The 22,260-nt window shown below is 37.0% G+C and overlaps 1 protein-coding gene across 4 annotated transcripts in view; it reads right to left on the reverse strand.

Moving 5' to 3' along the window:
• Positions 1-7: 7 nt before the first annotated feature.
• The window catches only part of RB195_009214 (uncharacterized protein), a gene marked incomplete at both ends in the record, with an annotated part of 34,768 nt that continues 12,515 nt past the window's right edge, over positions 8-22,260 (reverse strand). Inside the window, 24 exons of one of the 4 annotated variants that reach the window (XM_064196094.1) lie at positions 8-85; positions 151-259; positions 970-1,061; positions 1,130-1,265; positions 1,339-1,442; positions 3,079-3,233; positions 3,343-3,418; positions 3,765-3,883; positions 5,403-5,478; positions 5,865-6,017; positions 6,094-6,174; positions 6,344-6,421; positions 7,027-7,206; positions 7,528-7,644; positions 7,830-7,915; positions 8,043-8,142; positions 8,199-8,288; positions 8,798-8,884; positions 8,953-9,042; positions 9,171-9,290; positions 9,386-9,469; positions 10,163-10,240; positions 10,326-10,443; positions 10,501-10,666. In XM_064196094.1, the coding sequence (XP_064047237.1) occupies positions 8-85; positions 151-259; positions 970-1,061; positions 1,130-1,265; positions 1,339-1,442; positions 3,079-3,233; positions 3,343-3,418; positions 3,765-3,883; positions 5,403-5,478; positions 5,865-6,017; positions 6,094-6,174; positions 6,344-6,421; positions 7,027-7,206; positions 7,528-7,644; positions 7,830-7,915; positions 8,043-8,142; positions 8,199-8,288; positions 8,798-8,884; positions 8,953-9,042; positions 9,171-9,290; positions 9,386-9,469; positions 10,163-10,240; positions 10,326-10,443; positions 10,501-10,666 (2,573 nt within the window). Of the gene's footprint in view, positions 86-150; positions 260-969; positions 1,062-1,129; positions 1,266-1,338; positions 1,443-3,078; positions 3,234-3,342; positions 3,419-3,764; positions 3,884-4,346; positions 4,359-5,397; positions 5,479-5,864; positions 6,018-6,093; positions 6,175-6,343; positions 6,422-7,026; positions 7,207-7,527; positions 7,645-7,829; positions 7,916-8,042; positions 8,143-8,198; positions 8,289-8,797; positions 8,885-8,952; positions 9,043-9,170; positions 9,291-9,385; positions 9,470-10,162; positions 10,241-10,325; positions 10,444-10,500; positions 10,667-22,260 lie in introns of those variants that run through there. The other 3 variants (XM_064196093.1, XM_064196092.1, XM_064196091.1) reach the window with 3 other exon arrangements.

Genomic DNA, 22,260 nt, shown 5'->3' on the forward strand with positions numbered 1-22,260 from the left:
ACAACGATCAAATTCGTTCAGCTTCTAACCGAACCCATTGTTGTGGAAGCGTCCAATTATTTAATGTTGATAGTCGAATATCGATCTGAAGAAGCAGGTTTTTAGCTTGATAAGGAGAAAGTTAGGTAAAAAGAGATCAATCACGAGTACCTGGCCTAGAATCGGTTTTGCGGAAAATGCTCCATAATTGGTATCGTCTTTCACGCATATTTGCAACCGATAGTTGTGTAAATCGCTTGGATTTACATCGAATTCGAAACTAAAAAAAAGAAACCTTTTACACGACCTAGTTATAACAGCCTGGTTTGTGGTGCAATTGCGTGAACAGTCCCATTCGGAATGGCGTGATGGGACCTTCGCTCAGCTCCGCAACCGATTGGAAATAACGAAGGTCCCACCCTGAGAGCAGTCACTTGCGCAATCCAACCTGGATTAAAGGCAGCATACCATGAAATTAACGACGTTAGAATTTCTCCATCCTGAATAAAAGACCAGTGGTTTAGACAACGAGCGTATGAGCGCAGTCATGCTCAATTCTCCCCAATTGTTCAGAAAGCACGGCATGAGAAACATCGGTTGTGACCGATTTTCCCTACAAGGCACCTAACTCCACACCTGCAAGCGCAAGCGTGCGCATCGCCTATGCTAGCTAGCGAGAGATACAGCTGCAACGGCGCTTGATCGCCAGCTTGTTCGTGGTGCGTATTAATCCACACGCGTCAGCAGTTTCCTCGTAGGAAAATTCGATCGACAAGGCTATTTCCACGCCGTTTTCAGGGGCCAGTTATGGAGGAATTGACCGTGATCGCGCTCATACTCATGATCTGCGTCCTTAACCCGATCTCTTCGTGGACGAATCCCATTATCGTCGATTTTTTTTTGGATGCTGCCTTCATTCTGACCGTTCCCTAGGTTATTCTGGCCCGATTTTGAGACAGTGGTTTCGTTAAAAGTCATCAGCTCACTTACTGATTATCAAACGATGGATTAGTTGATCCCTTGACAACGGCAGTTTTCCTTTTTTGAACATCCTTGCTATTCTCTATACTTATGAGTTTCACCTTCAAAGAAAAAACGATAAAATACCACAAAATAGTAGAAAAATCCATCGAATAAGTGGATCACTGGCCGTAGCGTATGGATCACAATCTCCAGCTTTATCCCAAGGTAGCAGTTGTTTAGCCCGAAGCACTTGTATCACCAGTTTCCTAGTTGCATCCGCATATCTAATGGACATCTCTAATTCGCCTCGAGGTTGATTTCCTCTAAAAAAAACGTGAACAATTAGAATCTTTTCGAAAAAAAAGCAGAGAATAAGGTCGAAACATTGTAATGTACCGAGTTTTTGATGACTTTTCATGTTTTGTTTGGAACACTCGGCCGAGTCTACTGGATCTTCCAGAGCTTGTATTGATAGAGGTTGCGGATTCCGATCGAAGCATCTGAATAGAATGAAAGTAGAGATAATTCAGAATGTGCCGAAACTACTGAATTCTCTGCAATAAGAAGCAAACACAATCAGGTTCCAAAAAATGTCATCCCTAAATGTGCACCTTGTTCAAACTATATTAAAATCCAGCCAAAGCCATTGATGATTGTGAAATAATAATAAATTGATTTATGGTGCAACATCGCGTGAAGTCGCGTGCAAGCGACGTAGTTCAAAGCTCTCGTAAGATACACTAATAGTCCAACCAGAAGGCGGAGGTAGACTCGCACAGGGGTCTGTTCTGGATCTGGGCGTGTACGCACGAAATTAGCACGATATTTGATTAACGGGACCGCATACTAGTCCCGAGCAGTAGTCGGGGATCGAACGCAGTCCATAATTGGCATCAAAAATGCGAAAAATTAAGTTTCTTATGTGCAAAATGAATAATACTGGTTGGCGGTTGCGAGGCGGGATAATCGCGAACTGCAGCGATCAGTGTGCTAGCAAAGGTCCCTTGTAGATTCTGACCGCTACGCTCCACCGCATCGCTTCAAGCGCAGCAAATTATGCAACTGCACCAAGGTTCAGATTTGAACTACCGACTATAACTACCTTCACTTCATGTATGGTAAATAAAACATAAAAAGTAAAACGTTGGCGTTAGTTTTGATCGATCCCCAAGGCCCATTCGATGATTTGGAGGGACACTTATCTATTAATTCCGTGTTTTTATTCTCCAGTAGAATTCTGGTGCTAGTTTATCGACCTCGGATTAGTGAATGGATTGATTGGGCCAAGACGGTTTCGAATTATCGACCAGAGTGCAGTTACAGTGGAACCTCTTACCCTTGCACTACACCTCTCTATCCGGTAAGGAGTTGAGAGCGAAACTGGCTCAAGCTAGCCATTCAGTCTCGTTAAAGGCTGCTTACAAGAAACACGAGAAGAAATGAGAAAAAAAAAACTGAGCGCTATTGTCGCGACATATTCGGGGAGCTACGAGATTGTACAGTCCATTAGTTGTCACCGTGAATGGCCACTGTGGATCGCTTAGACAAATATTTTTCAAAATTTTACCAAGCCCGTTTTTAATATGTCGAGGTGACAATGCCATTCTTGAGCGTCATGGCTTTCAACGAATCGGAGACGAGAGTTTGACAGTGTGCAGGCCAAAATAATCAGTTGTATTGTTGTCGGACAGAGCCAATAAAAATACAGGATCGGCGATGAGGAAAGGTGTACGGAGCGGATTTTGTGGAAAATCTCTCATTTTTTCCCATACATTTGCTTTTCAAAGTGACTTCAATGTTTCCGGAACAGAAAGCTTCACGTGATGACGTCTGTATCAATTGTTGATTATCGACTGTAATCGCCATAATGCTCAGTCGATAATCACCAATTGGTGGCGCTACGATCGCTTCTGCAGACTCTAAGGCCCGTATTGAGGGCTGTTGCACAATTATCATCCAAATTCTTCGCTTACCTCCTTTCGTGGTCACATTAAACGCTACGCAGTGAATAAATAAATAAATAAATAAATAATTTTCCAACATTCACAAGAAGGACCAAGAGAAAAAAGAACAAGAACAAAAATCAAATCAAAAGTCAAAAACAAGGGAATAACTGAGCTGTTATAAAGAACTAACGGTAATCTCTTCAGCATTCAGTTTCGTTTCAGGATCCAGCAGTCCCGGTGAAGGATTCACAGTTTTTGCTGGCTCGACAGCAACTGAGTCACCACCATTCATCTCTCGTTTCTTTGGGGTTCCGTCAGTTCTAGGAGCTCGCTCAATGTGAACTGCTAAATATGAACGACTTTTCTTCAACATCAAAGAAAAATAATGATTTTTAAACCTTCTTACCAAAAATCTTAATTTTAATGTTTTTTATTGTTGAAATTGTAAACCTACCGTTTGCATATTCCATTAGGGTGTCGTTGTCCAAAACACTATTTCCACCCGCTTTTCTTTCGCCTTTCGTTAGTGCCTTAAAAATGTTTCGAACAGTACAGTTATCTCTTTAAAACCAATAATATGAAATTTGGATTTTTACCACCTCGTGAAAACTTCTGTTAGCACACCCAGTTCTTTTTTCTTAAATAGAAAACCACGAATTTAAAAAGACTCGTCAGCCATTCGAATACTGCTATCAGAATTCATTCCTTCGATATAATCGATATTTTCGAAAGTAGGGTTACGGTAGTAAATTGGTAACCAGTGAATGTTACAGTCGGGTCAGAACGACATGAAAATCGGTGCAATTGTGCATTCGGCTGCGCTAAAAGCGGTGCGGTGGAATGTGGCGGTCAATGTCGAAGGGGACCTTCGCTAACGGCACTCATCGCTGCAGTTCGCGCGGGTCCCATCACGAGTCCAACCGCTGCCTCCGCTGCGCCGTTTCGAGCGCAACCGCTTACAGAACTGGGCCGAGTTTCATGTCGTTTTGATCCGACTATAATTGGGGAGACATTGCAACAGTTAACACTTTTTCTCGCTTTCCCTTGCAATTTTCAGAAAGTGCGATCCACGGGAAATATCAGTAAATCAACCGAAAATGGAATTTTAGTATTTTTACAACAAAATCCCAACGATAAAGCTTTTTTTTAATTGAGCGCACAGTGAATTTCTATTTCTTCAAACCCTTTTTTGTTCTGTTACGAAGTGCCGTAGTGTTGAAGGCATCACTCCACGAATCTGAGGTGGTACGGATTTCAGATGGAGTAGATTATGGGGAGGAGAGTGATCCCGTCCATTTCTTCCTGATTGCCGTAAAAAACGGCCCGGAAGATGCGGCGCCGCACAAGGCTGGCGCGCTCCAGTCGAACTCCCTGTAGAAGATAGTGCGCCAAAACGCCTGAAGCCGTATCTTCCGGGCCGTTTTTTTACGGCAATTAGGAAGAAATAGATGAAATCACCTTCCTCTCCATAACCTATTGTCCCTTATAAGAATACTCCACCTGAAATCTGCACCATCTCAGATTCGTGTGGTGATGCCTTTGAAAACGGCTGCAATGTAGGATGATGCCATTGAATCCGCCTAACAGCTGCAACGCTGCGATTACTGCTGTAAAAGCAGTAGCGCTATTTTTCTAGCGGTCACCTTGTGACAATATTGGTTCTATTCGTTTAGTTTTGGTTTTGTTTTGTTGCTTAAATTTGTAATAATCGTGATTTCGTTGAATTTAAAATAAACCTAAAAAATAAGGATGATAATAGAGTCGATTTATCGCTTCGGGATCCGCAAATGTGTTTGACTTCAATTCAAAATCGTAGAGCCTTTATTGTTATGTGGTCTATACAAAGAACTTCAAGAGACCTTAATCTAATGTTGGTTTCCTCAGAAACTAAAACTATTCAATTAAAAAAACTGTTGTTCTCAGGTAAAAGTCAGTCATTGTGCTCGAATCAAGGAAAGTCTTTTTATTCCCGTCAGAAGTCGGGGCAAATTCCTAACATCTCTTCAGTGAAATGAGCAGAGCAGTGGTTTCTCGTTTATTTATTGCACCATGACCCGAAAAATAATAGGAATTAATGATTGAAAATCACAGTTATTCGACTAGTTCTGGGTAAGATTAACAATGGCACGAAGGACTGGCAAAATGCGACAAAGTTTTTTTTTTTTACAAAACCTTACACAACCTTTAAAAAACACCAAAGTGAACGTCCCATTGAGAAAAAGGAAATAGTGAAAACATTAAGTGAAGCAAACCCGAAAAATTGATGCTTTAAGTAAAAATACAAAGCAAACCTTTTTGCAAACCCGAAGAAAATAAAAGCATAGCGAAAGCTTCAAGGCAACAATTAACCTCTGAGGCGAAAGAAAGAAAAAAGAAGGGGGAACGATCCGAGTCAGCTCACTAAGGGGACGTAATCCCGCACGGGTCCTACTGAACAAACGAGTAAGCCAGTAAAAAATTGCAAAATTTAGATATGTGAGACGAGTGATTTTTTCTCTCAACACTCTCTTTAACTCTTGTGAAGAATTAGAATTTCATCACCGTCCTCATTGATGTTGTCTGGTTTCTCCCCTGCTGCTGGCACGAAGCCCTAGAAACAGCATGCTGTTAGCGGAGAAACCAGATTTAGCTGAGAACATCGATGGACATGCGTGTCGTACACAGTCGGCTCCACGTGCGTTCAACAGGTGTGACGCGACGCGTCCGGAACGCAAGTGGCATGAGCAGGCACTGGTCCTCACTGATGAAAGGTCAATGGCGGAATTTTGCTGATATATATTGTTATATTATATTATATTTATTTTGTTATATATTTTGCTGATAACTGAGATACTCCTCCGAAAGCCAATGTTCGTTGATGTCGGCGTGCGGCGAACGCGTCGCGGTGGCTCGGTTGAAAAAGAATGGCGACGACTGTGTGCAGACACGCATATCCATCGAAAATTTCGGTTAACTGGATAAACACACATCACTTACCCTGAGTCTTACAGTAAGCACGATTGGGCTTTGGTGGACTCCTAAAGTGAGCATGAATGTTTGTTGATAATATTCCAGCTGAGGTTCTTTGATTAACTGATTCAGCGGCATGGTTAGGGTTCCGAGCACACGACGTGTTCCATCATCTATTGCCTTAACCGTGAAGATAGGGATAAGTAAATCAATGAAACCTCAAGACTATCACAACTCAAGAAATATGTAAGGTTACCTCAAATTTTAGCTCTTGTCCTTCTGGATGTCTCACAAAGAATAGAAATTTGGACTGATAAAGTGGATTGACGGTTTTTACCTAAAAATAATCGAGGGAACTTGCTTATTTCACAACGGAGACTGAACTGATTACCGATTTTTACCAAAGGGTATATGAAGATGAAATGTCTAAACGCCTCAAAAATAAATCTCAAATGTTTCAAAAATAAAATAAAAATAAATCTGTTTCGAAGTGACAACGAACTTACCTTAACTGGTGTTCTTTGCGCATTTTTCCCCAACGTGACTTCAACGAACGGCGACGGCTCGAGTTTCGATTTAGGGTACTGCAAGATGAGAATATGAATTCAATTTCCACCTGTGTTGTTCCGTATTGAGAGGCATTCAAAATACCATTTGATCAAAATTTACCCCATCTGATCTATCCATTCGAAAAATTACCCTATATTTTATGCGCAGAATAGACCTCACGACAAAATTTTGAAAATACATCTATTAAATGAAATGATTTCTATTTCATGAAGGATAGCAGGACGTCAGATGTCGGGCGCCGTATTAGTGTTCTTCCTACTTTTAATTTCAAAAAATAATTTACATAATAATCATCTGCATTATGGAAGCTAGACTTTATTCAAAAAAAAATCCTAGGAGACAGTCTAATGATCGATTTATCATCGGAGGCATTATTTTTCCACAGTCCTATTTTAGAGTAATTTACGTATTTTAAAAACCCATTGAATGGAATAAAAAATTGTTGCTAATCTTACTACGGACATTACTTTTTTAACGATATTTTTCTGTCTTTCTTGGACGACCCATAAAAATCCTAATTTTAAATATCAAAAATGTTTTTGGTTAACAATATTATCATAACAAACAGTTAAATTGGACAAAATAATAATCAGGTAAATTTTTTTAACAGTAAACTAACAGGAAGGTCAGAAATGGAATCCACGAAGACCATTAGAAGCGCTGGATGGATTGGCTTATCAGCTTGAAGCCATTCGCTTTCCCATTGTTGTTTTTCCAAATTTCGACGATCTTTCGATAGATTCATCCAGGTAGCTTTTAGATGAAGATCACCGTGTTTACATCCTTCTAGCGGGAACCACTAAAAAAGCAATCAATTTCAGCTCTTCATTGAAAATCAGGTAATATTTGATGTGGTATGAGATTGGTGTGAATTTATCCAAAATTTACTAATTGTTCTCCTTTTCAGGGCATAACCTCCTGTTCACAGAGTAAAAGAAAAATCAAAATCACAAAAAAAGCGGTTTATGTTTTTTTTTTTTCTTCTTTTTCTTAGACATTCTTAGAATTCTTAGACAAAAATCCCGCAGTATAATACAGTTTGAGAGAGGCCCAATCACATATGTATCGATTATCTCTATTAAATTAAGATATACTATAAAAGGAGTCCAGAGGAACTCACATTGTCCACGCTTCCTTTAGCCTGAATGTCTTTCAGATCGATGCTTAACCTCCCGAGTTCCTCATCCTGACCTTGATCCTCATCAAATAGTTCTATACGTAGTTTTTGACCATGAGCCTTAAAATATCGAAAATATGCTGAGAATAAACAATTACACCTTCTAATTTCAATTACAGCGATGATTAGATCTCGAGCTTATCCGAATCAAATTAAAGCAGGACTTAAACATCCATTGAGTATATTGAACAAAATTCAGTACGAACAAAAAAAGTGAAAAAGAATAGGAATAAAGTGGAATTTACCTGATCTACAACGGCTTCAAAATACTCATTCCATACTGGATTCAAATCGTTGTCAATCGTACGAGTTTTCAGGAATTGTGAACCAACTGCAATATGAGTGAAAGTGACGAAATTAGAAATGAAATTGAAATGAAAATAAAAATGTTCTGGTATCTAAGTGAAATTAAACTAAGAAAATTCCCGCGATAAACATGCAAAGGCTTCCGGACACACCTTGAATTTCACAGTATGGATCACTCTTTCCTTTCCGTATGAATGAAATATCACGATTCTCCAGATTTTTCGCCTCGATGATTTTTAGGCGAATTACACCCTGGAAAGTGTTTAAGTGAGTGGAATAAGTAGAAAATAACATCTATAGAAACCTACATCTGGTTCTGGGAAGAACAATTTGGTGACATCCACGTTCGGCGCTAAAGGAACGACGATCTCGTTCGGTAGTACGCAGAGAGCGGCCACCTGTGTAACGAATCCTAGTTAGATACAGAGAAATGGTCGAATAGGTGATTTTTTTTGCGTATTTTGAGTACGTGTTGCAAAAATTTTTCAAAAATTGTTCTCATTAATTCTCTTTCCCAGATAATCTACGCTTATTTACGTAATATCTAATTTTTTCCATTTTGTCTTATAAATCAGAAAAAATGTACCACAAACCACTGGTGGAAATTTCAGAACAGTAAAAGTTTCCTAGTAAGAAGCACTTCACAAAACATCTCAAAACATCACATCTTCTAGAGAAATAATATAAAAAATAAAGTAAATAGAAATAATAAAGGAAGTATAAATTTTAAAATATTTTGAAATTATAAATGGATAAAATAAAAATAAAATGAAATAAATAAATAAACAAAATAAGTAAAGTAAATAGAAATAATAAAGGAACTATAAATTTTAAAATATTTAGAAAATATGTAATTACATCTTAAAAACCAAGCAAATTAATATTTAAGTCCAAGAATCCTACTAACCTGACTATTAACCACACTTCTAATAGCATTCATTAAACCCGGCAGCTCGACCATCTCTCCCATTCCCGTCAGATTGAAGTCAATTTTCTGCAAAACAAAGGCATTCATTTGAAAAAAAAACCAGCGATGGGGCATTTTCGTTCGGGAAATCGTACCGGCATTTCTAGAAACGATCCAGAAACACCACCAACCATCGGTGGATACGGTAGTAAAGGCTTCAGTACAGCACGTAGTTTTCCCGAAAACTGGAAATCGTTTCGTGTAAATTGGTAATTGTAGAAATATTCAAAAAAATATAAGTTCTTAAGTACCTAAAATTAAATTAATAAATTATTAAATAATATTATTATAAATAATATAATAATATAGGTACCTGTAAATTATTCATTCCACCAGTGAATCCACAACAGGACACGATGAAATCCGCATCACCAGCGTAAGCTACATCCATATCAACTATGATACGATCTCGACCAACATTTGTGGTGTAGACCTAAATGTTGTTAATTTTTGAAGAGAAAACCATTGACAGAAAAATTGAAATACACGGTATGAAGAAAGAGAAAGAGAGGAATAACAGCAGTTCACCTTTATTCCTCCTACACGGCACGGAATATCGCCCATGTCCATTTTTGTAAACTTGAAGTTTTTGAACATTGACGGCATTTGAGCCTGGAATTAGTGGGAACAATTAAATTTCTAGAATTTACTTAATTATTGTTTATTCTAATTATCTAATAATTTTTTTTAGAAGTTATTACCTTGATGTTGACCTCATTTATTTTATTAAACACTTCATCCTGATGCTGTGATGTTCCTGATTCTACCTTCTATCTCTGCAGTAACAGTCATTTTGGCCCGTTATGTTTCCATTTTAGAAAAAGAATGGAGTGACAGGAGAACGAAAAGAGAGACGATACAAAGGAGCAGCGAAAGAGAAATAATGGAAATTATTTGAAAAATTAATTCCCAAAATAGAAAGCTATTAAGTAGAAGACAGATATGGGTCAAAAATAGCTATGATTTGGAAGAAGATAATAATGTACGTTTCCCTTTTTTGGCTCCAAATATTTTCCAAAAGATTTATTTTTTCGTAATATCGCACAGTTGTGGTTGCGATAAAACCATAAATTACTAGCTTCCTTTAAAAAAATTGAATTGAAAAAATTCCCTTCTTAAAAATGAGACAACAGCTTAAAAGCATGAAGAAATTTCTTTATAAGAATGGAACTACGAAAGGGCCACCAGCTGACAGAAAGTGCAACAAACTATTTATCCAGCTTATAATCTCAAATAAATGGATTCGATACGTCCATAAGGTGGATATATGTGAAAAGTACGCAATATATTATTTTAAAAAAATACCTTGACTTGAGGAATAACGAAATCTGTCATGAAAACCTTTGCATATTCGCCAATGTATGGCCAGAGTTGATGTATCACCTTTAAAAATAGATCATTAGTTTCTTTATGATGCTTAACAAAACAAAAAAAAAGCAAAAAAAACTTAAAGCAAACAAAAAAAAACCTTATTCATCCATTCCACTCTTTCCGTATCCGGAAACTGTACCCATGCAGGGAGATCTTGAAGTTGAGCCATAACCACATCACGTTCTCTGATCGCTGTGGCACGTAATCCAAGTAACCTTAACGACATTAAGGTTACTGTAATCCTGGAGGTACTGCTAAAAGAGAGCACCCACTTCTTCTCCCTCTTTTTCCAAAGATAACTTTTAGTTACACTGAGAGCAATTATGATAATAATCCATAGATAGGAGTAGCCAAGAGATCCCAGAAGGAATGCCAGGGTGGAAACGATTGCACTTCCGACCACGGGGACCACATACGACGGCCAACCCATGTCGTCCTCTATAAGAATGAAAATTAAAATTTGAAACTTGAAGAAAATTAATGATCAAGGAGAAAAAATACAGGAAAGCTGTTCTAGAAGAGTAAAAAGAGAGACGGAATAGAGAAAAGGAAGAGAGGGTTCGTAGAGACATCTACAGATCCAGAGAACAAATAAAAATCATTTTTTCGAGGGAAAAATGTAAACATGGCTCTCTTCCGGAGGGGAAACGAGAAATTTGGCGCAAAACGAGTCTATTCTATGTAGCTCATAGACCAGGTACAACAAAGCGTGTGCACAGGGCAAATAAAGCGAATCTGTTGTGAATGGCCGTAGAAGCGCCAGTTCATAGTTCAATATTGAAATACAGGAAAGAAACACCACTTTCAGGAGCAGTTTTTTCTTTCTGTCCTCTCTGGATCTGCTTCAAAGAAAAAGATAATTAATGGAAATAAAATTTACGCGGAATTTCAGAGAATGCACAGTGCAAACGGCTGTCATCTTAAGTGCAGAACTTAAGATTTCTACACAAAACAAGTTCCCGAAGAAAAAAAAATTCCTTAGAAGTTGCTCAAAATTTTCCTTAGAAACTTAGTCTTTGTAAAAAAAAACGTAAACGTAAACGTAAACGTGTAAACGCTGCATACTCAAAATCACATCACACATAACTCATTGGTAAAGTACATACAGTGTAGAAGTTTTGATTTGTAGTATTATTATTTTCTTATTATTGTTATTGTTGTTACTTGTGTTGTTTGAACGAGAAAGATTTCTACAGAAACTAAGTTTCCGAAAAAAAATTGCTCAAAATTTTCCTAAGTCAAATAGTTACCAAATGGCCAAAATCCAGAATTGAAGGGTTTGATGTTCTTTTTCTCATAGTCATTTGCAATTTTCATTTTTTTTTTTACAAATGACTTCGGAGGACTAAATGTAGCCTTAGGATTCGCAACATTCAGTAACTTGACTCCGAACAATGGGAATAATTGGAACGGATTCGTAGTGCATTAAAAGGCTCGGAGCTTTGCAGTACCGCTAGACATAAAACTGAAGATACGGAGTAGATGGAAGCGAGGAAAATCACTGAACTTGACATAGGGTTCATGAGTACAAAAATATATGTACAAATATAAGAATACAAATATAAAATATAAAAAAATGGACTAAATAAATATAAATAAACTACATAGACGTATTGTTCACTCCGAATGCGCTTCAAAGAAGTAAGCGATAGGCGCCTTCAATTCGGGGACGGCATAGGAAGGAGAAAATGCGTGCTAATCAGATAGAGATAGAGGCGGAGAAAGAGACAGAGAGAGTGCGTCGCGGCAAACAGCGTCGCGTTCACCTGGTTGAACATACTCGGTGTGAAGTATGACCGTAAAAAAATATCGACTTCTAGCAAAATTATATCGAGTGTCTATTTCTGCGGTTTTTTTTTTGTATGGGATTTATTTCAGATAAATCCAGTGAGGGAAGCAGATGTGAAGTAAGAGCTAAGCTGACTCTTCTTGGATTTAATGAGATTTGGGGCTGCGGGAGGTAAGCAAGCAATTTCTCAATTCTGACATGTGCAAAAGTGAACGAATACATCAAACAACCAGACAACGCTGGAAAAACTGCACTCAAAGCACTCCGCGAAAGATCTTTTTTAATGTGTTACTAGTCATACTGAGAAGTTATTGCAAGAATTCAGTCAGTTCCCATTAAGCAAAAAATAATGGAACAGTCATTGGATTGTATATCTAAGTTGCACTCGTGTAAACCTCTAAATTTCTTCTCCCAAAGAAAATTTTTCGACCTAAATATCCCCAAAAAAATTCCATAAAAATTGCAAATGACGAGTCGATTCGAAGCATTATTGAACCAATTCGGATTTTAAAAAAAAATTAATACACATCGAATTGACACAAAGACGGAGACTCCATTACAGACACAAGGTTAATTGAATCCAGAGATGCAAGGATCATCCCTCACCCAAAAACATTCCGGGGGACTCTTTGTGTTTAACAAAAGAACACGAATGAGTTCGTCAACAACTGGTGTTCTGGTGCTCCCGGTGTTCCATATTCGCTGGATAAATTTAGTTACTTTTTACTTACGTGCATATTTCATTATTTGTTTTTATGAGATATAATATAATGATGATATTATAATGGTAATATGATCTATATCTATTCATGTTAGTCATTCAACTTCATTTCATTTTCATTTCTCATTTATAAATGTTTAAGCAAGTTTTTTTTTCAAACTATTCAAGCTGTTACTGCACTTCGAACAGCTACCGTATCACGGCAAAAACAGAGAGAGTAAAACAGAGCAAATTTCGAAAGAAAAATCCACTTTGATCTATCGAGAAATCCGACCTACATCCTCTAGGAAAGTTCCTAGGAAAGTTTCGTATATGTTACGCGTGGATTAATCGTAAACATCAATAAATGTGAACATAGAGATATATAGATATAATACGGAAGACTAACGTAATATTGAATGGGCTAACAATCCGTAGGTTGTTAAAGAAGTAACATTGAGGACCAAAAAAGTGGAATAACTGTTGAATTCTTCGAAAGAGATTTAGAGTTAAAAACGTTTAGAACTTTGGTGAACGGAACAAAATAAGAATATAAACAAGTAAAGTCGTCAACCAAACAAATGTGCTTTTAAAAAGCTGTAAAATTAATTAGGTGCTAGTGAGAACAAATTTCGTAAAAGAGCTACTTCGTAGACACCACCTTAAATAATAAAGCAAAGTGTAGCAATCGAAGCGGGACGGGATTAAAGTTTTGAGGATGGATTTTAAAAGAATGACTTAAGAATAACTAGTTTCATTTTGATTGACATGACTGAAAATAAACGAAAAGAAAGAAACTGGTAAATTCACGATAAAAATACATGGGAAAAAATTCATGACTAAAAGCATCTTACTACAAAATTGAAGATATCGGATCTCTCCAAGAAGAGATAGAGACAAGCTGTGGCTTACCATATGGGCGTAATCATACTCAGTGCAGTCTTGTAATACAGAAATGCCGTGCGAAACATGCTAGTGTGATCCCGTCTCCCCGACGATGCAACTTACTACGCGATAGAACGCGGGCATCCCCGTCCTCGTCTAATGCCCACAATTCGGCTAAAATAAACCAAATAAGCAGGAACTGCTCACTCTGTACCGTAACGAGGATGTGTTAGGAATTGGCCTCGTCCTATTACCCGTAATAAGTTGTATCGTAGTGAGAAGATAGGATCGTTGGAAGTTGTTTGACCTTTGATCCGTGAGCCTTTTTTCGAATTAGCAGAGGAGGTTGAGAGTGGTTACGCTCATATGAGTGAACTACATCCTTATCTCTACTATGTTGAGGAGAGATTCGTTGCTATCTTCTCTAAACTTAAAAAAAAGCACACTGAAATAAAAACGACTGGAAAATTGTTATGAACTATTGAATAGAGATTTTCTCGGCCTATCGCTCTATAGAAAATTTTAAATTTCTAAACTTCACTGACTCATTTCTTCAGATCACAAAAATAATGTATCAAGAAGACAAAAACAGAGCATTTTCGACATCTCCTGCCTTTAATGTTTAATCGAGACGTTGAAACCGTCGAAGAGCCTCGTGAAATTGGTGCTGTGATAACGTATGAGCCAGGAAAAGTCCAAAAAAACGAAAAAAAAAACACTGGAAGGAAAATTCCAGAAAAAAAAAAGACAAAGAATATGATGAAAAACAATTTGTGATGTGTTGAAAAAAACTCTAACGAGTGATAGGTGGAAAATGATAGGAACGATAGGAGGGACGATGGAACTAGGAAGAAAGTATTATTGATTAGTTCATAGCAGTTTCTTTTGGATCAGAAAAAAAGGTGGTTAATTCATAGCAGTTTCTTTTGGATCAGAAAAAAAGGTGGGAAGAAATGAATTCTTTTTGCCACGAAAGTTGGTCAACCAGAGTGTGTGATCGATCTCCGAGATCAAGAACTCCTATTTCTGAAGCACAAAGAAACGGGCAGCGCTATTTTCAAGAATTGTTCCTTCTCCATACAACACACCAAACATCAGCTTCAACAGCCATGTGGTCTCGATTGAATGGAAAAAAATAATAATAAAATAATAATAATAACCGGAAAAGTGGGGTTCTGTATCCTTGACACCCCATTTTAACGATCTGAAATAGAAAAAAAAGCATAAAATTAAGGAATTTTAACGCTGCCTCCTTGTAGAGCGAAAAATTCCCTTTCAAATGGTATCCAACATTTTCCTAATGTTTTTTTTTTATTTCCAAGCGCATCTCTGAAATTTGATTTAAAAAAAAGAAGGGCCACTAATTATTTCTCAGCTCAATATGTAGTCGTCGAGAGATCCAAGTCAAATCCGCGATAGATATATATCAAGTTTTTTTAAAATTCTTTAAACCAGTCTTAATTTGTTTTCCTATTAAAAAATAGAAAAACGAAGAATACATAAACTAAAATGAGTTAATTGAGACAGGAAAGATGTTTTTTCTTCACTACAAGCGCTTTTCGATATATTTCTTCCAGCTGAAATGTTGAAAACTCATTTTTATACATCTAACCAACTCATCCATATTTCACTCAAAATAAACAGTTGACTACCGCTCAAACCGCTCAGGTATATTTTAAAGAAAGAATTTTTACTTAGTGCCCGTTGCACTATTACAACAAACGTTCCAATGAAAAACATGTTTTCCACACCAGATGTTCTCAAGTTTCAAAAGCTAGAAAAAAAAAGAAGTAGGAAGGCAGCACAGCACGAGTTTCGCAAAGTGAGCAACTCAGCCTCGAGGATTCGAATTCCAATGAACTGCTAATGAGACACACACACACACACACTTCCGCTGCACACTTCAGCTTGAAACACGCGTCCTCAACGAATTTACTCAATTTTCACAGCAACGATGCACTTCTTCGATGACATTGAAATGTGTGAATGCTTAATTGTATTCAGGAAAAGGCAAACACTCAAGTACCCAGCAAAAATATGAAACTCCACCAGGAAAAATCCTGCTCTCCGATGCTAATTTTTAAATTGTTCACGAACCTAAAATTAATTTAGAACTTTTCTACAAAGGTTTTATTTTTGAAAAAAGTACTATATCCATTTCTAGAATTTTTAATGTCGATCATTTTAGCTCTATGAGAGTTCTCATCACCTTTCCAGTGAACATGTTACAGTATTACTACAAAATGGGGTTTCAGCATATGAACTAGCTCTTTCCTGTTGGAGGAAATCTATTAATTCTTTGATTTTCTCAGTTATATGAGAAGGAAGCCATCAAAAATTTTGAAAAAAAAAGAAAAGTATCGAAAAATAAAACAAGTACGAACGAGATTTGACTATAATAGATAAAAATAACACATTAATTTTCCACCATTGACTATTTCCCCAGTCTCTAACAGAAAAAAACAGCTGTAAACACTTCATTACCTAGTAAGTTTATTTTTGAAAGTTATTTTCTGAGTACTATGCATCAAAAATCCTTTTTTATGATCGTTATTGATTTTCCAATTGTGCAGTTTCATTTCATTAATTTTACCGATTTTTGTAGAAAGTAATCGTGCTAGGTAAACGGATCCCATTGGTGCTCGTGAGACCTCGTGAGACCTCGTGAGTCCCAGATTTTTTCGATTTTTGATGTTTTACGTGTTCCCAAACCATTTCACGAATATTACTTACTAGTGTAAAAAAACTTATCATCAAAACATTCCTTGGACAGTGCCTTCAGGATCATTTGAAGATTTTCCCCGATTTTTAGACATTTAGTGGATTGTTACTTACCCCAGCCGTCAAACTAATGCAATATTTCAAAGCTGTTATATTTTGCTCATTTTTAAATCCCAAAATAAAAGCCTCACAAGATTTGTCCACATTTTTGTCGAATATTTGAAGTCAAACAATAGAATGCGATGATTTTACAGATCAGTATGTAACGATAATTAAAATGTTTTTAAAATGGTCAAGAAAATTTCGAGAAATTCATAAAATAAAAGTAAACAATAAGTCAAAAGTTGTTCCATTAGTCATAGTTTAAAGATTCATAGTCATACCATGTTATTGTTTGAGAAATGCTAACATTTCGTCACGTTTGATTCATAAAACTCAAAATTCGTCAAAAGATGGTCGAATCTTTCGCCCATTTCCCTCCTACACAAAGAAAACCACACTGGCCAGACTTATGGCAAACAGAAGAAGGTGACGGAGGAGATAGTATGGAAGAGTGCGATAGGGAGGACCCGGACCCTCCTCAAGTGAAGGGAGCCTGGGGCTCTTCGGGTGCAGCTCAAGTGATGGGGATCCCGTCGCCAATCGTCCAGAAGTGATGGGGGTCCCTTCGAAAGCCGTCCAAAAGAGGAGGGGGCCCCTTACCGTCCAGTGGTGAACGGGATCGGAGCATCGGCTCCGACTATCGCATTTACACGTAATATCAACTAACAATGCACTCATGCGGTAGAAAAGGCAATTCTCAAGAATTTGTGTGACCGAAGATAACAGGAAATATAAAACAATAAATAATAAATAATAAAATAATAATAAATATAACAGGTAATATAATATAACCGACCAGATAACACGTGAATGTGAAGAAATAAAGTCACCTTGTCTCGCGAAACACGAACAAAACCATATAAGTAAATAAATGAAACGAAAAACAATGAAATAAAAAAATAAAAAATCATTTATTACAAAACTGGTACTGGAAAAACGTCCCCCACCTATGCTCGACATGGAAAATCTGTATACAAACGTCCTGAAATTTTTCTACTTACGACGCACCATTAAGGGTGTTCAAAAAATAATTCCAAAAAAATCAAGCTGAAAGACCACAGAAAGGTAAATATCTTTAAATGAATTCCTTCATTTCACGACGTACAACAACAACGAAAGAAAACTCTGATAAGATTCACCTTAGCTAAAACTTAATTTAAAAAAAAACTAGAAGCTAAAAACTAGAAAAAAAATTAGTGGTGTACTGTAACTCGTTAAATTCCCACCAATTTCTAGGCTTAATGCTAATACGAAGGGAAAAAAGGGCAGCAACATAATTTCTCGAGAAATAATGCGAAAAACTCGTCAATTCCCTTCATTTAATCGCTTTAATTTTGAGCGTTCTCTGAGATTTGCAAAAACAAAACTCTGTTCCCGGGAACAACATCCTGTCGCAGTCACGTTCTTTCAAAATACATAATTGAATTTTTCTGGAGAATTGGGAAACGTTTTCTTTCACTGGGAAAATTTTGCATCAGCCTTTAAAATAACTGAGAAATACGTCCACATTAGAAGTTTTCTACGTAAAACTTGCCAGAGGATATTTTCCTCAATCGAGCTTTCAGAACAAATTTTATTTTAATATTTATTTATTCTTGACTAAAGACGTGCCATTCAAAATAAGAAATAAAAAAATAATAAAAAACTGCGTACGTTAACAGTGATAACAAAATCATTTCGGGCCCTGTTAAAGAGCTGAGCACCGCGAGGGATAAAGATATAAGTCTTAGCTCCAGAAAAAGTTTTAAAAAAATCATTTGCATAATTCACAATACAATTGAGAGAACAAGGAGTAGTTGGATAATTTTAAAATGTTCTTCTAAAAACAGAAGTAACGAAAAATTAAAAACTATAAGAGAAAAATAACCAAGTATGGAGAATTTCTCATGGAAAATATCGCCTCCTTCATATTTCTTAATAAAAATATTGACGGAGAGTTTCACCATAGTAACCAATACAATTGGAACGGACAACAGACGCACGTTATCCATGCATTTTTTCTGGAGAAACGAGATCAAAGACGCGAAAGCTGAGAACAATCATAAAGCGTCCGCTGACAGGAATATCGGCACTGAGCATCTGAGAATGCAACAGATTCCTACCAGTCATCAAACTTTTAAAAAATGAAAAGTGTAGTATTTTCTGCGATCCTGTCAACAATGCGCATGTGTCAAAGCATTTTAATGAAAGAAAGTTATCAAGTGAAATATCTGAAAGACTGCATAAACCAAAATGTGATTTCTAAAAAAAAACTGCTATGAAAAATATTATCAAGTGGCAAAAAGCGAGAAAAACTCTTCTTTTTCAATCAGGAACCACCGATAAGGCGCCGGCTGTCGCTGATAAGCATGAACTGCTACGAACACAATCCACAATTTGTCCGTCATCCGTAAATACAAAAAAAAAGATTAAAGATATAATATAATAAAGATAATAATATAATAGGGATTAAAGATATTAGAGATGAAAAGACTAAGATTGATGATCTAAACAAAGGAAGGTACTGTGAAAGGCAAGAAAGCAAAACTCAATCACAATTAAAACAAAATATACGATCGTTGGATAAAATTCGAGAAGTTAGAAGAAGTTCCGATTCCAGAAACATCTGGATTGATTCGTGCTTAGCAAAAAAAAAAAACGAAAAAAAGCCAAAGAGAAGGTGAGGAACCCTGAGCACATTAGTAGGATTATTTTTCTTCGGAAATATGCAAAGGAATCCAACAGATATTATGGATTCGGCTATTTACACCCGCTCTAAACGTCATATAAAAAGGATCTAATCCACGCTTCACACCCGTACAAAAAAAGAAATCCGGGAAGTATTGAAATTTCTGAAACCATTTGAGAAAAAATAAATTACTCACTCATCCGTAACGTTCACTTACCTTAATACTTCGGTAATTTAACGAGAAAAAAGAAAGTCAGTGAACAAATGTACGTCCAAGAATCGCTGCAAATTAAACAAGGTAACCGAAAATAGTTCGCAATCATTTAGAATTTCTAGGTATTTTTTCTGATTTTAAATGATTAAAAATTTGAACAGGTAGTTTCTTTCGCGTAGAACACATGCGAAACACATGATCCAGAGATGAGAGATTCTTAAATTTAATCAAAAATTGGATACAAAGGAAACTTGTTACTTGTGTTTTTCCCACAGTTCGTAGTAATAATTCGGTTTTAAGCGAAGTACCAGCCGAGCCGCTGAGTACCCTAAGTAACCTGGCCGCAGTCTTTATTCAGAAATACCAAAATCAAACTTAAATTTACGAAAAGAACCGGTTTGTGAGAATAAATTACTAGAAAACGAATTCCAGAAAAAGTATGGATACAAAAGAACACTCGTCAAAAAAATCTTTTCGTCATTTATTTGAAGTAAGAAGAATTTCCGGAGGAATGTTGTGGAAAACTATGCAGCGATGTTTTCCTCCCCCATCATCTCACAGCACAAAGTCAGTAGATATCAATATATGGAATATTTACATAAAAATAGAGAATGTAATGCAGTTAAAAGATAAAAATTCAAATTCGAAGAAAAAATATCCATCAAAAAAGAAATTATCATAGAAAGGATGACAAAAATTCAAAAGCTGCAATAAAATGTGAAACGCAATGGAAACGCCCGCAAGGCTACGACTTGGCGCTCGATATTGCGACGTAACAACTGGAAGAATTGGTCTCGAGGTCACGCAACCCGTAAGCAGAGCCGTAAAAATTTTATGGGTTAACTAAGCAGATTGGCCTTAGACGAAAATGTCACGGTCCCAGAGAAGAAAGAGTCCTAATACTCAAAAGTAGAAGATTTTCTGGAAGATCTAAAGAGCTCAACGAAACGAGAAATGGAGCGGATTATTGGATTATAGCCAATAGACTCCTTAGCGAGATAAATTAGACCACTTAGTAGGCTTTCGAAGCTCTAAACCTCGTTAAACCTCAGAAGAACCTCAAAAACGCCGGAACTGTAGCAGTTAAGCGTTGAAATATGCGTAGAAGGCAGGAAACTTCCAGTAAGTATCCAAGAGTCGCACACACACACCCTCCCCCGTCCAATCAATAACGTAATCCTGCGAAAACAACACTAGAGAAATGTATAGAAAATTGACTCACAATTACCATGGATACTTGCCAGAGCGCGAAAAAAATCTCGAATCTGGGAATTAAACCGGTCCTTCAAAGAAAAAAATTAGTGCGTTACGGGGAACGCAATGCACTGTCATATGATGGATGGCCTTCACCTCATTACGAATGGCTGGCGCCGCCTGCCATAATCTCTGAACCAACAAAAACTCTTCGGGCACTTCTTCAAGCTTCTCCAGCCCGTGGGAGGGAAATCAGATATGCGAACGCCTCGGAAGACTCTCATTTTGCGGCGGCAAATTTTATTAGGTCAGGCAAAGAGAACAGGGGCATTAAAAAAAAAGATTCGACAACAATTGCAAAATTATCCGAAGGTGCAAAACTGGTGCATAGCGCAAAAATGGTACAAAACTGGCACATCGCAGAAGTGTATTACAATTTTCAATTGTAATTTTACTACATTTTTTAAAACATACTCAAAGAGAATCGAGACTTGCCTAGGTCCCAGAAAACGACAAATTGAACATAGGCAAAAAATAAAATAAATTCTAGAGGATTTTTCGAAAACGGATAACAGATGGACCACTTCAAAAAGCAAAAACCTCCGTTTCTCTTTTCTCTCCCTAAATACCGGAAAATGGAAGAGTTATTGTCCAAATATGAATACAGCTTGTTTTTTGACGTAGTGTTTTGGATTCGGAAGTTAATGCGATCCTTTTCCAACGACTTGTTGACGAATGCAGCAGGATTTTCATAAAAAGGATGAGTAGGACTAAATTTTTGTATAGTAATAATGATATAATAATACTAATAACTAGAATCAAGAACTAACAAAGAATACTGCATAACAAAAAAGGTTCACCTTAATAAAACTCAATAACGCAAGACTTTGCAATCCGAAGAACTTTAGTCTGTGTAACAACAAATTTAATGTCTCAGAAAACCAAGTACGACGTCTATTTGGATTGAAAAACACAAAAAATTATTCTGAAAATTTAAAGCTGAGCTGTAAAACGACCCAATCGTAACAAAAAGGTGAGCCGAGCTCGAATTCCATGTCTTAGCTGGGTGCGCATCCCTATTCTTCTCTGTAATCCGCCATTGCGTCAATCGTTAGCCGTTCGTCGGCAGTTTCGAACACTCCTTCGCACGTGTTTTGAAGAATTTACATATTTATATGAGCTAACTTTGAAATGTATCAACAGGTTTGTGTGAACTTTTCTTATTTCGTCTGCTGCACACAGTTAACTAGGGTATCTCCTGAGCGCCCCGTCTTAGTTAATGACAGACCTTTTTCTCCCTTGGTATTAAGTACCTTCCGTAACTTTTTTAATGATCCCCTAAGGATGCAATGAATGAAGGATGAAATCCAGTGAAATCGAGGTCTTAATAATGAAAAAACCCAAATCCAGTGAAATCGAGGTCTTAATAATGAAAAAACCCAAATCCAGTGAAATCGAGGTCTTAATAATGAAAAAAAAGCCAAGTCAAAGCTTTCAAAGAGATTAGATCGAAAAACGATGCGATCGCGAGGAAACTGAGTAAAAATCCAATCAAAAAATTTCGTGCACTTAATGGGTGCAGATGAATTGAAAACGTTTTCCAACCGTAGAAAATTTCTAGCGGAATAAGGATATCAAGGAAAAAACCGAGAGAGAAGGAATCAAAGAGTCTCAACCGTATCAGAGTCCTCAGTTTATTCAACGAAATACAACTCTTTACATCCGTCGGATCGACTAAATGAAAGCATACAAAGCGGAT

This window comes from Necator americanus, chromosome III, assembly GCF_031761385.1.
Source record: "Necator americanus strain Aroian chromosome III, whole genome shotgun sequence".
Taxonomy (NCBI): domain Eukaryota; kingdom Metazoa; phylum Nematoda; class Chromadorea; order Rhabditida; family Ancylostomatidae; genus Necator; species Necator americanus.